Source organism: Ceratocystis lukuohia, assembly GCF_044167205.1.
Source record: "Ceratocystis lukuohia strain C4212 chromosome Unknown Supercontig8_pilon, whole genome shotgun sequence".
Taxonomy (NCBI): Eukaryota; Fungi; Ascomycota; class Sordariomycetes; order Microascales; family Ceratocystidaceae; genus Ceratocystis; species Ceratocystis lukuohia.
The window spans coordinates 1,847,551-1,868,132 of record NW_027263527.1 but is presented as its reverse complement, the minus strand read 5'-3'; the positions used below and the strand labels follow the sequence as shown (position 1 = coordinate 1,868,132).

The 20,582-nt window shown below is 50.5% G+C and overlaps 6 protein-coding genes across 6 annotated transcripts; 3 read left to right on the top strand and 3 right to left on the bottom strand.

The window, feature by feature from the left end:
• Window positions 1-1,347: 1,347 nt before the first annotated feature.
• HOO65_080462 (geranylgeranyl transferase type-2 subunit beta) lies at window positions 1,348-2,454 on the bottom strand (the record flags this gene model as incomplete). The annotated part of the gene is made up of 2 exons (XM_071004333.1): window positions 1,348-1,976; window positions 2,103-2,454. The coding sequence occupies 2 exons, from the start codon at window positions 2,452-2,454 to the stop codon at window positions 1,348-1,350; spliced, it is 981 nt and encodes a 326-aa protein (XP_070856692.1).
• A 4,154-nt stretch (window positions 2,455-6,608) lies between these two features.
• Window positions 6,609-8,257, top strand: HOO65_080461 (uncharacterized protein; the record flags this gene model as incomplete). Its single annotated transcript, XM_071004241.1, has 2 exons — window positions 6,609-7,809; window positions 8,139-8,257. The coding sequence occupies 2 exons, from the start codon at window positions 6,609-6,611 to the stop codon at window positions 8,255-8,257; spliced, it is 1,320 nt and encodes a 439-aa protein (XP_070856691.1).
• Window positions 8,258-11,375: 3,118 nt separating this feature from the next.
• Window positions 11,376-13,275, top strand: HOO65_080460 (putative Rho-type GTPase-activating protein 2; the record flags this gene model as incomplete). Its single annotated transcript, XM_071004221.1, has 2 exons — window positions 11,376-12,231; window positions 12,302-13,275. The coding sequence occupies 2 exons, from the start codon at window positions 11,376-11,378 to the stop codon at window positions 13,273-13,275; spliced, it is 1,830 nt and encodes a 609-aa protein (XP_070856690.1).
• Window positions 13,276-14,539: 1,264 nt separating this feature from the next.
• On the bottom strand, window positions 14,540-15,127 carry HOO65_080459 (Regulator of ribosome biosynthesis; the record flags this gene model as incomplete). The annotated part of the gene is made up of 1 exon (XM_071001565.1): window positions 14,540-15,127. The coding sequence occupies one exon, from the start codon at window positions 15,125-15,127 to the stop codon at window positions 14,540-14,542; it is 588 nt and encodes a 195-aa protein (XP_070856689.1).
• A 495-nt stretch (window positions 15,128-15,622) lies between these two features.
• On the top strand, window positions 15,623-17,136 carry HOO65_080458 (mitochondrial 37S ribosomal protein mS29; the record flags this gene model as incomplete). The annotated part of the gene is made up of 2 exons (XM_071004260.1): window positions 15,623-16,274; window positions 16,340-17,136. 2 exons carry the CDS (start codon window positions 15,623-15,625, stop codon window positions 17,134-17,136), a joined length of 1,449 nt encoding a protein of 482 aa, XP_070856688.1.
• Window positions 17,137-17,658: 522 nt separating this feature from the next.
• Window positions 17,659-20,287, bottom strand: HOO65_080457 (DNA replication licensing factor MCM7; the record flags this gene model as incomplete). Its single annotated transcript, XM_071004159.1, has 3 exons — window positions 17,659-17,742; window positions 17,817-20,146; window positions 20,242-20,287. 3 exons carry the CDS (start codon window positions 20,285-20,287, stop codon window positions 17,659-17,661), a joined length of 2,460 nt encoding a protein of 819 aa, XP_070856687.1.
• Between the last annotated feature and the right edge of the window lie 295 nt (window positions 20,288-20,582).

Here is a 20,582-nt window from a genome sequence, read left to right as displayed (position 1 = left end):
AAGCACCTCAATCACTCCTTCTCTTTAGGGCGCCTCGTAGGAAAAGTGGCCTTAGGCTGGAAGTTTACAGAGCTGCTGAGGGCGTAGCGTCACGCTCAGTTACGAAAAGAGTACCTACAACAGCGCTATATGCCGAATGATAGGAGATGTATTTCGCATGTTACTTGGAAAGAAAGGAAACTACCCAAGTCGTGTCTCTCAGGCCGACGAGTGGGTACTCTTACGCGTAGGGCATCTCCCATCATTCATATTGTACGCCGGTATCCCTCCAGGCGCAACTGCGGTTTCGTGACTGCTTGATCATCTGGGTTCATTTTTCGCAGCTGTTAGCTATACAAGAAAGGGCCAGTTCCAATTGCCTTTGTATAGCTCCGCCTCTGCCCTATAAGTTCATCTCGGCAAAGTAACATCGGATTAGCCCCCAGTTATACAAACATTTCAGTGACATGAAGTTCGAGCTTTTTCAAAAACTTCTTAGTGCAATAACCCTCTAGCTATTAGACACGCTATCGCCTAAAAACCTGCAAAACAGGCCAAAAGGGTTGATCTCCGACGGGCGACGAAGCCAAATGGCGCGTCCCAACTTTCCATCAAGGTACTTCCTTTTGTTCGAGTCCACGCAGCCAATCGAAGCGTAGTCATAGGTTTCTTTTTTCTTCACAGTCTGGAACGCGCTCGGGTCTTTCTGGTTCCATGGAGTTCTTGCATATTTTGATAACCCACACGACCCGCAACCAAAAAGTTTTTTGTTTTTTTTTTTTCTTTTTTTCACGCTATCATAGACTCACCTCCTAGCATGCAAGTGCTCCTCTGTTATCCCTTTTGCATTCATCTTGGGTGAGTTCATATTCCTTTGCTCAGCTATTGAGGCTTTATGTTGAGCACTACCTCTGTGTAGCAAATTACAGCTATTTAGGCCGGAAGTCTAACTGTAGTTGAAATAAAGTTAGAACATAGGCATTCCCCCTTGCTTTAGTGGGTTTCATGTTGCATGAACTCTGCCGAAAGCAGTGTGGTGGTCCACAGTTGCGAGGTACCAAGCTCCACTCCTTATCAAACCTAACACCACAGGGTAGAATTCGAGCATAAAAACGGCCAGTTCCGATGCCGAGGACATAGAACGCGCAGGAAGCCCCGATCGAGAGTCGGTGAATGGCACTGTCGCATGTTGTAGCTTGTCTCATACGAGAAGGCGATCAGACAGAGTGCCACCGCCGTTGTGTGACCAGAAAATGCACAGTACTATCACCGTCAGCCGCATCACAAAACAGACAAGCTAAAAGAAGAAAATGGCTAGGCATTAATACAGAGGAAATGAATCTTTTTGTCTAGTTTATAAAGTTCATGTTATGTAGTATTCTTTTTCAGAATCCTATCTGTGGTGCTCTTAGGCAAGCAATACACAGGATCAACCATCTCCAGCTCGGGACTTCCAAGCAAGCTAAGGCCTGTTATTCCAAACAATGTATGCCAAACGTCGACCATGTCGCCTGGCCGATCAGAAAGGCCGCCATTCTCGGAGTCCTGGCAACTCAGAATAAACGCAGCCAGTTTATCACGATCAATCCAGTGTGTCTTCCCAATCATAGCCAGGCTGCTAAGAACCCACCAGCTGTAGCACACATCCTCTTTCTTTTCTGGTCGGCCGTTTAAACCGCCGTTTGCGAGTTGGCGTTCGCTTAACCATTGGCCCAGCCTGTCGCCATCTACCAAATCCATACGACCGGCAATGGATAGCGCAGCCAGGCACGTAAATACTTGGCCCGAGTGCGACTCGGCCCCAGGCGACACTCCGTACCCACCATCAAAATTTGCACATGAGGCGATATGGCTGACAGCCTTGTCGACATCAATGGTATCTAGAAGGCCCAGAAGCGAAAGGGCATTAAAGGCACCGTACAAGAAACGAGTGTCTTCCTCGCCCCATTCATCTCCTGCGAAGGTGCCTGATTCGCGGTTTTGGAGGTTTGAGATGACTGTACGAGCAACAAGCAGTTAGTATGCTTGCAGAAAAATACTGTTGCAGGTGGCTATGGCCAATGGACACGGGTGTTGATTTTTGCACTTAAGGACCAACACGTTATTTACATGTTACGACTCACATCTTGCAACTTTGTCTTTGCCGTGCCCAGAGGTATCCAGTTCATCCAGAGCATCGATCATGGCGAGAATCTGGACAGCGCTGACAGTAGACAGCATGTGCGCATCGTGACCTGGGGCAGCGCCAAATCCGCCGTTCTCATGTTGGCATGACAGCACAAAGTCGATGGTATCTTTCCTCGGCAAAGCATCTGGGCGTTTCATCAGATGCAGGGCAGTGAGACCCCAATAGACACCGTTAAGACGTAGGTGCTCAGTTAGCCAGTAGTCATATTCGTCCTTTTTGGTATCCAAGCTCTGGATGTACTTGACGTGAGCATCAATAGCCAGAGCTTGCTGTTCTCGGGACGCCATGTTGCGGAGCTTATGTTATGAGAACCACAATAGCCTTTTGTGGTGAGTAGGGAAATATAGGGTTCTCAGTCTATGGCCAGTCCAACCAAAATTTAGAGAATCGAACGCAAGTCAATTAATTAGATGACTTCACTACTTAGGTTTGGTCATGTGTGGAGCTCGCCCCTCAATTGTCCTCTGGGCTTGCCACGTTCGATGTTTATGCTAGGGTTAGGGCTGTCTGGTTTACGATATCAGGGTTATTCAAAAGGCTATGGTCAGTTCTGAGACATACGATCAAGGAACAGGTTTCCAAACAAGACATGACCATGACAGCTAAGGCGTGAGATATTTACAAATTAGAGCTTACAGGAGATGGGCGGGGGGGAGGCTCTTTTGAATTTTGAGTTATGGAGTTCCGATTTGTCCGTGAAGAGACTGGGAGAGTAAGAAGGAGCGAGCAAGATGAGAATTTGCGCCCCCGTGTGTGTGTGTGTGTGTGTGTGTGTATGTGTGATGTGCGTTGTGTGATTTGTGAGATGTGTGCAAGATAGGCTTTTTGTTTCAGAATGTCAGGCTGAGAACAACGGCATCTCGGCGTCCAAAACCATCACGTTCTCGAATCTCGGCTATGCACCACGAGGAATTGGAGGAGATTCGGAGATGCAAGTATACAAGTATGCAGATGAGGGGCGTTGGTGTTTGCTTTCATGCCGCCTTTTCCTCCCTCTCGTCTTTCTCCTGCCCCTTGCGATGAAGCTAGGAGGGGAAAAGCAAAAAGAAACTGGCCCAGAGCCAGAAGCGGCCGTCCTTGCTGCTGACAACAGAAACGGGCTTATAGCGTATTTTGACAGGGGTCCATACATGAAACACTCTGCATCGGGGATGACTTCCTTGCTGGCTTGACCTGCTGGCAGCATTTTTTTTCTTGTTTAATTTGCATTCTTGTTCTAGAACAGATGCGTGCTGATCTCATCTAGGGCCCGCAGCAACGACTATGGCATGACCAAGGCCTTGGGGGAGAGAGACAGGGCCTAGAACAGCAGAGTGAAAGCCGAGCGAGGGACAAGGCTACAGTAAGACTGCCGATCAGCAAGTTTACCATGCAAGAAGACAAACGAGGAAAAGAGACCATAGCCGATTACAAGAGCACACGATGAGGGGGAGACGGAGACAAGGGGGCTTGTGGTGTCGAGTAAATATCATGCGGGGGGGGGGGCTCTTTTTCTCCTATTATACAGATTAATGATTACTGGTAAGTTGGGGCGCACAGGCAAGCGTGAAACAAGGTGCCTCTAGCTTTTTTACGGCGACAACAATAACTGTCAGCTTTTAAGTAACTTGAGTTCTTGGTTGGGAATGATTGCCATAAGGGGACAGGAGACAAGAAAGAGGGGTTGAGAGGACAAAGAGGAGAAGATGCATTATAGAGCGGTGCCTGACTAGCCATCTAAGAGCCAAGGGTTGGACAGCTAATTTGTCTATTTTATCTCGTAGGACTGAAACGGCAGTAAAATACGGCGCTTGAGCGGAGGTTCGTCGCAATTGAAGACAGAAAAGGGACGAAGACAGGGGCCGGGGCGGAAAACACAAGCCAAGGCCTATCTGCATGCTAAGCTGCTAGCGGGGAGGAGGCTGTCCAGTTTTTCAGGCCGGCAGGGTAGGAGTGATTTGGCTCAGCACATTTTTGCAGACTGTGCTAGACTGGCGCAGATAGCCAGCGATGGAATGCAAGTGAAGAAGAAAAGCAGGCGGCCTCAACCCACCGAAAGAGGGTGGGTGTGTGATCACGTGAGCTACAGCCTACGCCGGGAAATAAGGGCTTGCTTCAGACCCTAAGATGCTGCGGAGCTAGAACAAAACAGCAAATTCTCCGAAGCAGGGACGGCGACACAAGCGCGGCTGGTCTTTTAGTTGCTGCTCAAGTGTTCTTGATGTTCCTTGAGAGTCCGTGGCTTGGGGCTTGAGAGCTTGGAGCTTTGGGCTTTGACCCTGATTACCTCACTGGGCAATGGTGGGAAGGGCCTTGGGAAAAGAGGTCCCAAAAGAAGGAGAGAGAAATGAGCAAGATACAAAGAGGATCAGTGAAATGAAGAAGGAATTGCAAACAAAAGAGCGGAAGAAGCCTCCCCTAGCCTGGTTCGGTATGTTTTGGCTGTAATGGGAAGCTGGCGAGAGGAAGGCCGTCTGTTCTCCTCTGCCTCGGCTTCTAGATGGGAAACCAGTGCACCCTGTCTGCACGAAAGGTATTCCTCTGTGCGCTGGCTTGTATGGGCAATTGAGAGAAGAGAGAATGTAAGACGCAGACGTAAATGCAGACGCGGACGTGGACGCGGCAGCCAAGCATAAGTGTGATAAGTGAGCGGGATATTTGTTGTTTAAACTGCCTGCCTGCTGGCTTCTCCTTGCCTCCCGCGATATTATTTGTCAAAGCTCTTTTTTTTCTCTTTTTCTCTTTTTCTCTTTTTCTCTTTTTCTCTTCTTTTCCTGGCTTCGCCTGTCAGGGTTTGAGCACTGGCACAGGTCAAACCAGAGGCAAGGCAGAAACTGGCCCCTCCATGTAATTTGGGTGGTGGTGTTTGAAGTTGACAAGAACGTGATATTCAGGAACATGCATACTTTGACATTATGACTTGACATGCGTGAGGGGCGAGGAGTCTTAGTTTTGTGCCCCTCCCTCTCCTAGGAAAGAGAGGCTAGCCTCTGCCTCCCATCAAGAGCCACGACGATAATGACGACGATAAACCTCTCTCAAGCAAGCAGCTCAAGCCGGGCTTCCTAGCTGAAAGAGGCTCGGATCGACGGCGCTGTTTCTTGTATCCTTTTTGGGGAGGACAAACACAGCAGAATAAATCTAAGCCTAGCAGCCCGACGAAAGGACCAACCCCAGTAAGTCCCAATTTCCAGGACACGAGAAAACAGCAACGTTCGTTTTCGGTGTGCATGAGCTTATTTGCTCCTCATGATGTTTATGGAAACGCGATGTTCGAGAAGTTCTCGTTCCCCTTTTTTTTATTATTATTTTTTTCCTCGGTTTCAGTTTCACACGATCAAAGGACCTTTGCACTCGTGCTTCTTCCGTCCTTGGATGCAAATAAGAGAATAATGAGACATGAGGAGGCGGGTCATGAGAAGAACAGGAACAGGACTCCTAAGCTTAGTTGAGATATCCTTCTGAGCAGTCTCGGAGCCTACAGAGAGAGAGAGAGTCTTTAGTAGTCTCTGCTAAGCCGCTAGGCCCACAAGGTTTATAGGGCCTGACGCCACTGATACTGATACTAATGCTGCTTTCCTTCCCCTGCTGTTGTCTCTCTTGCTGGGATCCAAGAATGCATCAAAGTGAAGAGCAGTCAGTGAGTGCATGGGACGGGAATTTTAGCTAGACATGAGCTAGTTGATTCTTGTCATGTCGTTTTTCCCCCTGTGGCTATCTTGGCTAGTTTTCTTCTTCTACTTCCCTTCTCCTTCTTCGTTATTCTTACGGGCATTGACAGCGCAATAAGACGATACGACACGGTTCCGTACGATACGATACGATACAATACAATACAATACAATACACTACAATACAATACAATACAATACAATACAGCAGAACACATCACAAACCACCACCATTCAGATACCAGCGCAAACGTGCAGCTGTTAGGCTCATTTTCTCTCTCTTTTCTCCCTCCTTGCCTCATCTTTCTTTTCCCTTGGTTGCCGTCCGTTGCCCAGCCGGAAAATAAAATTCAAGCAAGCCCTGAACCACGACTTGGTCCCCAGCTTTGGCCCCAAACTTGCTACACCTTGTTAACAGGCCCCAGCCAGCCAGCCAGCCAACCAGTCAGGAACATTGCAGCATCTGATTTCTTTGCTCCGAGTTAGCGGTGCGCTGAGCGCTGTAACACCTGTACATGTGCAAGTGAACCCACTGCGCTGCCATTCACCAATTTGCCCTCTACTCCCCCCTCCCCCTCCATCCTTTCTATATCCGTGCCGTTATCAAACAGGCATCTGGCCTCTTTCGTCTGCAAGCCCAGCCATTCCCTTGCTCTTGCATTAACAACTTGAAGTGAGCCGAGCTCTGGCCTGCTGCGGTGTACCGAGTGCCCTTGTCCCGCTATGCTTGCACGCAAAACAAACATTAGACTTATAAACTAAACAGCCCACCCACCCTACCTACGCCTGCCATGGGTCGCAAACCTGCTCCTAAGCCGCTCTCTCTTGCTGACACAAGAGAGAAATACTCTGTCCACCGCGAGGCCGTCTCACGCCACCAGTATCAGAATCAACACCAGCACCAGCACCAGCACCAGCACCAGCACCAGCACCAGCACCAGCAGCATTACGGTCCTTCCCAGTCTCAGACACAGTACCAATCAAACATCTCGTACCCGTCTCTTTCCGGCGTGAGCTCTGAGGAGAAGACTTCCGTCTTTATTCTACCGCAAACCCCCGTCTCGCCCTTCACGTTCTCTCCAAAACTCACCTCGCCAACCCGCAGCATCAGTGATCATTACGACGCCTCTCCACCACCACCACCACCACCAGCTTCTGCAGTTGCGGCCACGGCTGTAGTCACAAGTGCCGGCCAGAGCCTGTCCCAGTCAATTCACGCTTACTCCCCACGCACGTCAATCACGACGTCGCCTCGCTCTTCTACGTCGCACAACCTTTCCGACCGACACCGCGGCCCTCCACCAGTCAGCATGGCCAATACCACTGGCCGCCCTCCCATCGGTGCGCCCGAAACACTGCCTTCCAGCCCGTCTGCCAAAATCGGTGCAACTCCCAAAAATACCGGGGCTGCTGCTAGTGGAAAGAGAATTCCTCTGCGTGTGTCTACACAGACAGCCACGCAGCCGCACAAAGCCGGCGGCGATAACTACCAGCCGCTTGTGTCGGCATTCAGCTCTACGTCTCTCAACACCCCGCGGTCTGCGAGCACCACAGCGGGGGCCTTCGCCTCGCCTATTTCGCAGTATGCATCGGCGCATAGCGACGCGTTTGACTTTGCATCTGGCAGGAAGAACAGCTCAAGCCAGGCTGCTCGAGGAAATGCAAGCGGGCCAGCAACTCCTGCTTCTTCTGGTGCTGGCGCCGGTCCGAGCTTCCACAGCAACAGCACTCTACTGTCTCGCCATGGGAAAGGCGACCTCTCTTCAGCCGGCGGCTTTAAAAGCAGTAATGGCGCCAAATCCGGTCCGACTTCGCCTCTAACCCTCCCAATGTCTGCTTCCGGGTCGCTGTACTCGCCTGCCGGAAGCAATGGCCAACGTCCGTACACGCCGGCGCATTCCGACCACGGCGCGGACTCTCGCAACTCTGATCTTGAAAAGGCAGCCGAGATGTATAGGGGAATAAGTGCGGCGATGCGATACGAATCTCAAGGTGCGTATATAAACCTCTGTCACATGAATACACCGTTCCAAGCATTTCAATCACACAAGCCACGCAGAGTGCGTCGGATCCCTTGCCCAGTATTTCGTCCCTTTTCTCATTATTTGCCACTGGTAGGCTTGCTTTAGCCAGTGTTCCATCTCGCCTCCTGTCACGTCATGTGTTCTTTTCTTTTCTTTTTTTCTTTTTTTTTTCTTTTTTTTCTTTCCTTTTCCCCTATGCCCGTTTGAGCATCCCTTCCAACGGCTCCTTCGCGGATACATGCATATGGGAAATATGACGTGTATTCTTCCTTTTGCCATTTTGCTGTGTCTCGTTAGATCTCTCTGTCGGGTCGCACTGCCGGCCACAGCTGCTGGCTGAGAAGGTGATGAGACAGCGCACCAAGGACAGCCAGGAAAGGGAGGAGATGTTCAGATTATCAGACAAAGCTGTTTGAGTGGGACATGTGCTTTTATACCGGCCCAGGTGCTGCTACACTGTTTCACGCTTCATTTTGGGAGGGCAAGCTGCCTGGCCGTGATATGAAGATGTTTTAGCAACACAGCTCCTTGCTGCAAGCAAGTTTAAGCCCCAAGCCAAAATGCCATGAGTAGCGTAATTTGGCGGGCGCAGGAGCAAAAAGAAGGGGAAACATGCAGTAATAAAGGAAAAAAAAAAAAAAGCACATTCCCCCCCTCCCCCTCCCCCCATGTCACTAGAATGTGCCGGAGACATAGTTTGTCACAGAGGCTATTTCTGGCGGGCTGTCATGATATTTGCAGGTTGCCTAATTTTCTCTTGCTCCTTGGCTCCTCTTGCCCCTTATCTCTGGTGTTTCGGGTGGCTTTTCAAACCATTGGATGCATCATCTGTCGCAGACAGGAGGACAGAACAATAGGAGGGGAAGAGTGGCTCTAGCTCTGGCCTGCTCTGGCCTGCTCTGTGACCATGCCCTCCCTTTAAAGCCCGCTTCCTATGTATGTCATGTGTCTCTCGTTCGCGGCAGAGGCAGATGGCACGAATGCATGAAGGAAAAAAAAAAGGACTTGAGAATTGCAAAGCTAGCACGTGGCGATTTTTATCCTCTACCCTCTATCCTCTATCCTCTGGCCCAGTGCCGCAAACAAAAGCATTGCCAGTGCAGAAGGGGCTTTCAGGCGACAAGACAGGCCAAGACAGGGCAGATCAGGGCCTTCCATCTCCCATTTGGCCCGTGAATTCCTGTTTCTAGAACCTAGCTCCAGTTTTGCCGCTCTCGAGAAGCAGGGATAGAGCGCTCGCTTTCTTTTTTTCTTTTTCTCTCACCACCCCTTCCTGCGTCCCCTCCCTTCTCTTCTCCTTTTTTTCTCCTTTTCTCCAAGACTCCTCAAGGCCAAAACGAAGCTAAGGCCAAAGGAAGCGCAGTACCCAATCACCCCTGCTCTTGAATTTGGTCGGGCTGCTGCGTGGTGCTGTGCTGCTGGTGCTTGCGCAGTGTTAGTGCTGATGATAGCCCTTCGCTGCTGACTGTCCCTGAGTGCTACTGTATGTACTACACTGCTGTGGCAAGTGCTTTCTTCAGTGCCCCTGGGTCGCTTAATGCTCTTTTTGGGCGCTCCCGGCTTTTCCTTCTTTCAAGTGAAGAACGAACGGCCACTAGCCATGCCACTAGGGGCACAGTTGCAGGCCGGCGAAAGTCTTTGGCCGCCAGAGCCAGAGGTAGAGGTACCTTTGGCTGGATGCTACCAGGCCAGGCACTGCGATAAATCGCAACACAGTAGTAGTAAACAATAGCCCGGCGCCTATCCTGCACAGTCTCGACCAGCCGCCGCCGGCTGATCAGTGGTCGCTACAATTTGGGAGCGACCCGGCCTTCCGTCGTACGCTGGCTTGTTGGTTCTTTCGTTTCGTTGGCTCGTTTTTTTGTGCCCGAGGTTCTTTGTTCACATTTGCCTTGCCTTGCCCCCCTTTTTGCCGGTGCTCCTCTACTTCTTTTTCTTTCCTATTTGCTCTCTCTCCGCCTTCATCGTCTTTTTTCATGATTGCATCGTCTTGAAAAAAATATTAGAGAGAAGGAAAAAAAAAGAAAAAAAGAGAAAGGCAGCCGAAAGAGAGGTCGTCGCAGTCGTGATACCGTGTGAGCTTTTTGTCCCTTTTTTTTTTTTCTCCCAGACCCTCTTCTCTATTCTTTTCCCCTAGTCCCCTCCTCTCCTCTTCTCCCCCCCAATCTAGTCGCCAGTCGATCGTCCTCTTGTTCCAGGCCCTAAAAGGTGGCTCAACGCTTGCCTCCCCTCTTCCTTGGATTTGACCTGCATTTGGATTGCCAATTACGCATCGCCTACGGTTGGCCTTCCAGCTGGTTCATGCCCACATCTGCACCCGCACGCATCAACTGCCTGGGAATTGCAGGCCACAACCCAGAACACAGCTCTCGATATCTATTTTCTTCCTTGTCATCATCTATTTTGAGTTTGTCTCGTCTGTTCCAGCCTTGGTTTGCTTGGGTTTGGCTTGTTTGGAGTTTGGGGCTCCGTGCAACACCATCAGCTTGCAAAGGCACAGCAGCAGCAAGCATAAGCCAACCAAACAACCAACTGGCCCTCCTCTCACACCACCACTACTGCACCGCTTCATTCTGCCTTGCTACATGCATACAAGTTTGGCGACAGAGATCCATCTATCCATCCTATCCCAATCCGTCCCCTTTCAATCTCAAATAGCAAACGGGAAGCAAAACGGAGAAAAAATCGCACACACAGTGCTCAAAGAACATCATTCAAGCACACACGCACTCGCACACGCACACGCACACCTCAAACCTGACTTCGCCCACTTCCCACCCTCTATTTCTCTGACCTTCTAGTCCTCAACACCAAATCCAAAACCCCTACTATCCTCCTCTTTTTTCTGCTAGCCTCTTTCTGCTTCTACTTTGGCTTCTGATTCTGCTTCCTCCAACCCTGACCCTTGCCTGTTCTTTGCTTCCTTGTCCCTTCTTCCCTGATCCCTCTCTCCCCTCTGAGCAAAGCAAAGCAAAGGCCATAGCCTGCTTGTTTTCTCTCCGTGCTTGTGTTTGGAATTCTTGAAACTCCATCCGAATCCTCCCCCTTCGCTCTTTCTTTGTGTTCGTCTTGTCTTTGCCTCTTGCTTGTCTACTTGCACCTCACCTTCAATCGCACATCATATCCCCTTTTCCTATCAAATCAACCGCCAAAGAAGAGGCAGAGAAAGAAGAAAAAAAAAAAAGAGAAACGGGCTCACAAGTCTTAACCCCGATCTACCTCTCCACCAACCAATTCTCGCTCATTCACGTTCAACAAGACGAGATAAAGAGAAAATCGCTAATATTGAATTGCTCTGCTCCAGCGGCTCACTACTTTCCTCCAGCCACTACCCACACAACATCTTCTACAGCCCCCTCAGCACCCACTGCTACGACAACAAGCAACAACCCCTATCCCGCGAAACCACCCTCTTCGTCTACCGTCACTTCTCCCGTGATTGGCCCCACGTTTGGAACTGGCTTTCCACCTGTTGCTGCTGTCGCTGCCGCCCCCTCTCAATCAAGCCTCCCGAGCCGCAAAAACTCCAGTACTATGCCTATGCCACCACCGAGCCACCACAATCACCATTTCCAGCCTTCACGATCAGAGGTTTCTCTTGCTTCGTCCGCCGACATCGACGCCTCGCAACAAAACAGCCAGAATCTATCCCAAAACCCACATAACTCGTCTAAAAAGCCGAAATCCAAGCCCGGCTTTGGTCGTATGGGCCGTAGTCGCAAAAACGACAAAGAAAAAGAAGAAGCTGCCCTTCCCTCCCGGTCCGCCACCTCAACGCCCGTACAAGACGACCGCTCCCTATCCAGCGGAAACCCTGCGCCCAGCAAGAACAACTCTTACGGCCAATCCTCAAAAGACACAACTTCAAAAATGCCCTCCTCCTCATCCGGCCCTTCGTCGCGCAACCGCTCACGCGACCGTGGCTTTGCCAAAGATGACAGCCACCACGATTACGGACACCACAAGCCCCGTCACCATGGCCTTGGCCATAAGGACAAGGACAAGGACAGGTCGCAACACCATCTCAAAGGCGAAAACAACGGCCTATTCAGCTCTCTCAAGTCATCCGGCACCCGGGCTGCCGACATCTTCAGCAAAGGCCTATTTGGCAAAAACGCCCGCCAGAACAGCACCACTGAACGTGAAGTTCCCGTAGAAGATGACCAGTATGTCATCAAGGTCATCAATCTGCCGCTGGTCGAGCAGACCCGTCTAACCCGCATATCAAAACGCCTGGAGGAGTCGCGTGACAAGACTGAATTCTGGATGCCCGCATTCCCCTGGAGAGCCATCGACTACCTGAACTACAAGGGCTGTGATGTCGAGGGCCTTTACCGGGTGCCTGGATCTGGGCCCCAGATAAAGAAATGGCAGCGTAGATTTGACGAAGGTAAGCTTAGTCTTGGATGCACCAACCCCTCAAAGCAGAAACAAGTACTGATTTCCTTGTCCCCGTGTAGAACATGATGTCGACCTCTTTGAGCAACCAGACCTGTACGATATCAATATTGTTGGCTCGATGCTCAAAGCCTGGCTCCGCGAACTTCCCGACGAGCTTTTCCCCAAGGCTTCTCAAGACCGCATCTCTCGCGAATGTGCCGGCGCGCAAGAAGTACCACAACTTCTCATCGATGAACTCTCAAAACTTTCGCCCTTCAAGTACTACCTCTTGTTTGCCATTACATGCCATCTCAGCCTCCTGTTGGCCCATGCCGACAAAAACAAGATGGACTACCGTAATCTATGTATTTGCTTCCAGCCTTGCATGAAGATCGACGCGTTCTGCTTCAAGTTCCTTGTCTGCAATTGGCGGGAGTGCTGGAAGGGATGCGCTAGCGAGGCCCAGTACATTGAGCAAGAGTACCGTTTGTTTGATGCCCCTCTTCCGCGTGGCTTGACCCGTACCGGCGCTGTAATTCCTGCCTCCCCGCAGACTACTAGTACTAGCACTACTACTACTACTACGAACACAGGCGCTAACATGAGCACCACTACTGCTACTAGTAGCAACAGCAGAAATGGTAGTAGCAATCACACAGCCACCACCACTATTCAAATAGTGCAGCCGTCACCCAAGGGTGACAGTTCTTTCCCGTTGCACCCGCCAGCAGATATCAAGGTAGCGTCATCGGTGGCATCAACATCAGTAGCACTTTCTGACCATGATACTACTGAGGAACGCGCCGTCTCGTCATCAGGCAGTAGCAAACAGTCAGCACAGAGTCTAGAACCCGTGAAGATTCGTACCAAGAAAGGCACTGTCCTGGCCCCTATTGATGCGAGCCCCGGCTCCATACGATCCATTTCAACCACGCTCACCAGCGACAACGAACAAGACAAGCGCGGGGACCGCGACAACAACGTCCTTGGCACACCGACCTGCGAGATTCGTCCTCTTTCGCCCATTAAGCCCTTGTCTCCACTCGGGTTTTGAGGAGATGTGGTGGGGGAAAGGTCCCCCCTCTAACCCACCCCCTGGATTTGACGCTTGCTCTATTTGTCGTTTCATGACGTCACTGGTCAAGTTATCTGTCTCTATTGTGCCTTTATTTTCCCCGTCAGATGATGTTGTTAGCAGTTTTGTTAGTCGAATGTCTGTTCATCTATTCTGAAGAAACACCATAAAAAGCGAAACGGGCACTACTACCTCTTTTTATTTTTCTTTTCCACTACCATCATTTTTGTCACCCCCTCCCCCCTCCCCCCTCCCCCCTTCCGCCCTTCCTCTCCCCAAATGTATCTACAACTTGCGATATGTCTCTGCATATTCTGGGGCTCTACCTTTCACTATCTCTCTCTTTTAACTCTCATTGCTTTTTTCTTGGACCTCATTCCTTGGCTGCTACCTTTTTTTTTTATTTCTTTTTGTTGTAATAGAAGCGGTGTCTGGAGTTTGAGGCAGTTCTCACGACTCTCTTGTTCTCTTTTCTGCAGTCTTCTTGCTTATTTCCCTGTGGCCTTTTGCTTTCTCGTTCCCTTTTGTCCTCTCTATCTTCGTTCTCTCTTTTATTTCTTCTTCCTTTTCTGTTGTACTGTTTGTTCTCTTGGGAAGTCTTGTCTGGTACATATACCCTTAACATCTGACGAAGACGAGTTTGGGGGTTTTGTATTGCTTTTTTTATTATTATTTTGGTTTATTTTCTTCATCTGCACGTGGGTGCAAATTTGTGTGTCAGGGTTGATGCGTTTTCTTGTGTTTGATCTCTTGGGTTTTCGTTCATGTTATGTTATTTCTTTAAACCATATCAAGCATATAACTATGCAGTCCTTGTTTAACTCCTCCCATTACGCTAGCCATTTTTTTTTCTAAATTAACGTGCATGTATAGGCGGGTTCTGCCATGCGTAAGTGATACGGAAAGGCGAGTGCATATATGTATGTAGATAGACATCTTATTTTCATGATAGTAGACGATACTTTTGGCAAAGTGACGACCCCGAGCTCTGGCCCTCGCACTCTCAGCCCTTCCGTAAAGAACAGTGCACAGTCTTTGAGGGACAGTGATGGAGATAAAGACAACAACGGCAGTAAATATACCTAACAAGAAACCAAAGAGACAAAGGGCAGCAAAAAAAAAACAGACAACCATTTCGCCAAAACTCCGTGTCCGAGTCGAAAATCGAGAAAAAAAGAACGGCCAAAGTACTAGACAAAGCCCTGAAAGCCGTACTAGGCAGCCTAGAGTTGATGTACCCCATTTACTTCTTCTTACCCTCAGAAATCCGGGCATTCTTCCGTTCCTTCCGGTCGTTGCGCTTGATGCGCTCCTTTCTCTCACGGTATCCCTCGCGGCGAATTGACTGACCCTCCTTGAGAGCGGCCTCTTTCTTGGGATCAACCTCGACGCACCAGTCGTCCTCGCCCTTCTTGTTAAGGCCGCCCTTGCCCCACTTGGGCATCCAGGTCTGGGTCTCCTCGTCAAAGGCAAGATTACGGCGCTGCTCGCGCGTCTTGGCTCGGATGCCCTTCTTGGCGGCAAAGCGCTCCCACTTAGTCGGCTCGCGCGGCTTGGGAAGCGGCTTTTCACGAGGCAGCAGGGTGGTCACGGGAGGCAGGGTCAGCGCCACACCGTCCGTTGTCGACGTCACCGGGCACGTGGTCAACAGCTGATTAATAAGAGCCTGCGCACCATCGCGTGCAGACTCGGCAAGAGACTTTTCGAGATCGGCAGTGTCGAGAACAAGGGGGTTGGCATCAAAGGTCGTTAGGAGGCCTAGATCAAAGGTGTACGGCGTGGCCTTGGTGACGGCCACGGGGAGCTTGGGGGCTTGGCCGGGAATGGCCATTATGACAAGACGGGAATGGAGAAGATGGAGAGAGAGAGAGAGAAAACGAAGCAGTGAAAATTTGAAGCTGCAGTATAGCAGCTAGGTTAAATAAAGCAGAGTAGTGAAGCGTGGGGAGAGTATGGGTTGTCAAGTAACGTTCAGTTGGAAGAGAGTTCTATCGAATAACTTTTGGTCAGTTACCACTATCCAAATAAAAAAATGCTAAAGTAAGTTGGAACGAACTTTTTTGCCGATAAGCTTGGGCCTATCGATAAGAGAAATAATACATGACGATAACCCGGCTAAACATCGGCAACCCCATAACACCAGGATTTTGATGATTGGATTGAAGCTTGAAGAAGAAAAGAATGCGTTGATATTGACGACAACGGCGACGGCCACCATCACCCTGTAGGCTTCTCGAACTGCCGTGCTAAATCTCAGGTGTCTCCTTCCCTTAATATTTTTTTCTCGGACTGCGGGCAGCTCACCCCATCATTCCTTACAGCTTCAATGGCCTCAAATGCCACTCTCCGCACGCTGAAGCGGGCTGCAGTCTCATCCCGGACCATTGGTCTTTCTCCCTGCTCTTCTCTGCCCGCCGCACTGCCCTCTTCTTCTGTACCCGCTCTATCTCCGATATCAGCTTCTGCCCCCTTTTCGACAAGCTCTGTAGCACAGGCTGCGGCTCCTAGTGGCCGTAGACCCGTCAAGGCACCTATCAAGAAGAACTTTGGCAAGAACCGCGTGGTGCAGACCGTCAAGAAACCAGAGCCAGGCGAGCGTAAGGCCTTCCGCAAACGCATTGTACTGAGCAACAATAATGCGCTTGAGGTCAAAGACAAAGCAGTGCTGTCGCCTGAGGCCCTGCTTGACCAGGCTAGTGCTAACTCCATAATCTCTATTCCTGGCGACCTGATCGACCGGCTGCGTAGTCTAGAGGCTTTCAAGCCGACCCAGGCATGGGGCCTGTTCCGGAGTCCGCATGTGCTGCTGCGCAAAGAAGCCCAGGACGTGCTAATAAAGATGCAGCAGGCGGCGCAGGAAAAGACAAAGATGCGCACCTTGATTACGGGCGACAAGATCACGGGGAAGAGCATTCTAGTTCTCGAGGCAATGGCGTATGGCCTGACGAACAAATGGGTAGTTATTCATATTCCTGAAGGTAAGATAGTCTGAAAACTGAAATAGCATCTCGGGCTGTTTGCTAACACCATGCAATTTTGATAGCCATGGAGCTCACCAATGCCCACACTGAATACTCCCCCGTGCCCAATACGGCCGACCCTGTGCAATTCTACCAGCCCATGTACTGCCTCAACCTCCTGCAGCGAATTCTTGCCGCTAACGAGGCCATTTTGCGTGAAATTCCCATGGCTAAAAGTTATGGTAATCTGACGCCTAACCTGTCCCATCTGGTTGTCGGAAAGTCGACCTTGTACGACATGGTTGCTAGCTGCAAGGAATCTGAGTTTGCTTGGATCACCTTCCAGGCTTTGTGGACTGAGTTGACTACCATCGAGGGTCGGCCGCCTGTCCTCCTTTCAGCCGACGGTGTGGCCCATTTTATGCGTATGTCGGAGTACCGCGACCCAGCCTATAACCTAGTGCATGCCCACGACCTAACGCTCGTGCGGCTGTTTATCGACGCCCTATCTGGCGCTTCCCCTATGGTTAACGGCGGTGCTGTGCTTGCCGCCCTCAACGCTAGCGGCCGTGTAACCATTCCCTCGCTAGATCTAAAGCTGGCTCAGGGCAGAGCTAAGCTACGTGGCGAATCGCAGCCGAAGCCTAACCCGTGGGAGCGTAACTATGATGTGCGCGTTGAAAAGGCTTTGGCAGATGTCGATGTTATGGAGGTGACGAAGCTAGACAAGCCTGAGACTCGAGTGCTGATGGAGTACTGGGCTGAAAGCGGCATGCTGCGGGAAAAGGTCACTGAGGCTGCAGTGAGCGAAAAGTGGACGCTGGGTGGCGGCGTTCTCGGCGAGATCGAGAAGATGGCGCTGCGGAACCTGCGCATGTAAGATTTGCGTGTACTGAAGGAGGCGAGAGATGATTATAGAAATATGGAGACAGGGAGGCAGGGAGACAGGCCTTGATGTTGGAACCAGTGTACTATGAATTGTATTATATCTTGAAGCCTTGAATAAATGAAAAGAAAAAAAAAGCAAGAGACTTTCCAGGCAACGTAAAAAAAAAGGACACGTCGCTGGGCTGGTGATAATGCTGCGAGATCCTGGGCATGCACAGGGAAAGGCATAGATGATTAGAAAGCCTCATCAGAAGTATTCTCTACAAGTCACAACGGCAATAGCGGCACAGCGTGTACGCAAGAGAGCCAAGAAGGCAAGCAAACGGAGAAATCGTAAACGCAGCGTATGAACATCCAAAACAAGACTCCCCTCCCCTATCCTGGCTCAGCACAAACAGCTTGCTATACTCTGTATCTGCCAGCCCAAGCTTCGTATTAATACGACAGATGATCTTACTTGCGATCAAATGACCAGTGAAACAACAAACAACCCCCACTTTCCCCTTTCCCCCATCTATTCCATGTCTGTATCGTCCTCATCAATATCACGGGCGTGTATAAACACCAGCCGTGAGCCGTTACCCGTAGTTTGCCACACCTAGATTGGATAAAAAAGTTAGTATTGAAACGAGAGCGGAAACACCCGGGGAAAGACCAGAGGGAGAAACTTACATCCAGCTCCGAGTACTCTGCTAGCGCCCGCATCCACTGGTCCTCTGTGAAGCCCTTGGCAATGACTCTCTCCTTAACCTTGCGCAGCGACATTTCGCGACCAGCCTCTTCCTCATCCTCCTCTTCATCAGGCCCAAAGTCGGGCCTGCAAGCGCCCGAGTCTGACAGTGCTTTGACAATATTGTAGATCTTGCTGCTGGCGTTCAGCGAGCGGCCGCCCCTATGATCAGTGGTTGCCAGACTGGCCTTGGATGCTTCGATTAATCGAATGGCCTCGTCGACATCGTCGTTGGTGACCTGTGTACTGAAGCGCAGGCGTGCTAGGGCTTGGGCAAGACGCACAATGCCCAGGAGTGTACGAGGCGTAGTGTGGGTGAAGAGCTCACCCCGCTTCTCCGCCCGACGTTGGCCTTCACGCATCTTGACATATGTCTTAACCATATAGTCCGATGCCGACTGTGTGAGAACTGGACGGTAGCGGCGGGCAGCAGCAATGTAAGAGCGCACTTCGTGCGGTGAGAAAACCACGCTGTTACCGTCTAGATCAGGGTGGCGGTTGTTCATATGCACGAAGGTGACGTGCTTGGCTAGATCGCCATCCGTTTCTCGAGAAGGCGTATCCAATAGCAGGAACATGATATCAAAACGAGAAAGCAGGGCAGCGGGAAGGTTGATGTTTTCCACGGGGGATAGGCGGGGATTGTAACGGCCGTAGAGAGGGTTAGCAGCAGCGAGAATAGATGTGCGGGCATTGAGACTTGTGGAGATACCAGCCTTGGAAATGGAAATGGTTTGTTGTTCCATAACTTCGTGGATAGCTGTCCGGTCATTCTCGTCCATCTTGTCAAACTCATCAATGCAGCAGATTCCATTATCAGCAAGAACCAGGGCACCGCCCTCAAGGATCATTTCTTCTGTGACAGGATCCCGCATCACAGCAGCAGTCAGACCAACACCACTGGTTCCACGGCCAGACGTGTAGACTCCTCTGGGGGCTACCTTGGAAATATACTTGAGTAACTGAGATTTAGCCACACCAGGGTCACCCATAAGGCACACATTGATGTCGCCACGGATCTTCATGCCGTCGCCAGTTTCCTTGGTCACACCGCCAATCAAAAGCAAGAGCAGTGCCTTCTTGACATCCATGTGGCCGTAGATTTCAGGCGCAATTGAGCGAGCTAGCAGCTCGTAAGCCTGTCCACTCATGCGGTACTGCTCAATCCTGGCAGTCAGAGAGTAATCAACCAGCATATCGGAATACGCTTTTTTGTGCTGGACGACATGGTGCGCTTCGACATATGTGTCGGTCAGGAGACCAGCACGCATGGCTCTGAAGCCGGTGTAGGGCGTGGGCAAAAAGATGCCAGCAAGGTCAATCATATCTCCAGGGTTGATCTGCCGGACTAGGCTGCCATAGCACAGCACTGTCAGCGAGCGGGGAATCTGGCCGATTGGTACCTGGTCTGATAATTCCTGCACCTTGACCTCTTGGAATGCCATGAATTTGCTGGCTCTTACGGACCAGAAAAGCTGGCCAACGCTCTGCGTACTCTTACACTCTTCCGATGGACACGTGATCAGAGGACTGAAATTCTTGTCGGTGACAGGCTGGAAAACCTCGCAACCGCAGCGCTCGCAGGCATAAGCATTCACCTGAACAATAGGCTTAACGTCAGAAACGCGGGTAGCAATAGCGCGCAAGGTGATCAGATGCCCCAAGTGCTCGCCGCGGATTTCGCGAACAGCTAGAGCCTTTTTCTTCATTTGGGTTGACCTTGGTTTGAAGACGAGCGTGTAGCGACGAGTCAGCTCGGCAGGGAACATATTATTGAGCTCATCGGGGTTCTCGGCTCCAGCGTTGATGAGCTGGCGGTTGCGGTCGACACGTCGTGCCATTAGAACGTCTAAAACGTCGTCCTTATCGTCCACGTCTAGATCCAATTCGGGCATGGCGCTGTCAATGGCACGCGAGGCAATCTCAACGTAGTGCTTGGTGTTTTTTTCGATTGATTGAACAAGGCTTGAATGCGGGTCGCCATTGCCGCTGGATTCCCACTGGTGAATATCGTCCAGGCTTATTTCCACTGTCTGGATCTTGCGCTTAGCTAGCTGCTGGAGGGCTTCGGCATAGATGTAGCGTGGTGTGGACCCGGCTTGTTTAGCGGCATTCTGTGCATTTCGTGCTGCAGCGTTGGGGCTGTCGTCCATATCATCGTCCAGATCATTTTCGGTAATTGTGATGCCGTCGATTTGGACAGAGACCTCATCAACCTTATCTTTAGTGGAAGGTGAGGATTTGAAAGTCTGGAAAAAGTCTTGGAAGATCTCTACAAGACAATGCTGTCAGCCGTAATAACTCTTTAAATCGCAGCAACCATGAAGATCAGATATTGCGCAAAAGGGATGGAAGCGAAGAACTAACTCTTGTGACTCTCGTAGTCAACGGGAGCCCGATATGTACGCAACATGGCTGTTTATTATCGCGACTTTAGGTAGGCGATGCTAGTGCTTGTGCCGATTACTTCCACCAAATTCGGGTGTGCCGTTTCGCTATAAAGTACGAAATAGCGGGTAAAGGGCAATTGGCGCTGGAGACAGTAAGAAAAAAAAGAAAATATAATAGAGTGCCGGACGTCGTGGGCGGGGGTTGATCTACACCTTTTTTTTTTTTCTGCTTGGTGTTTTGTCCTTGTTCTGTAATCTATACCATAGCAAATACCAGCAATCTCTCATTGCCTATAGAAACGCTGTAGTCCCCCAAAA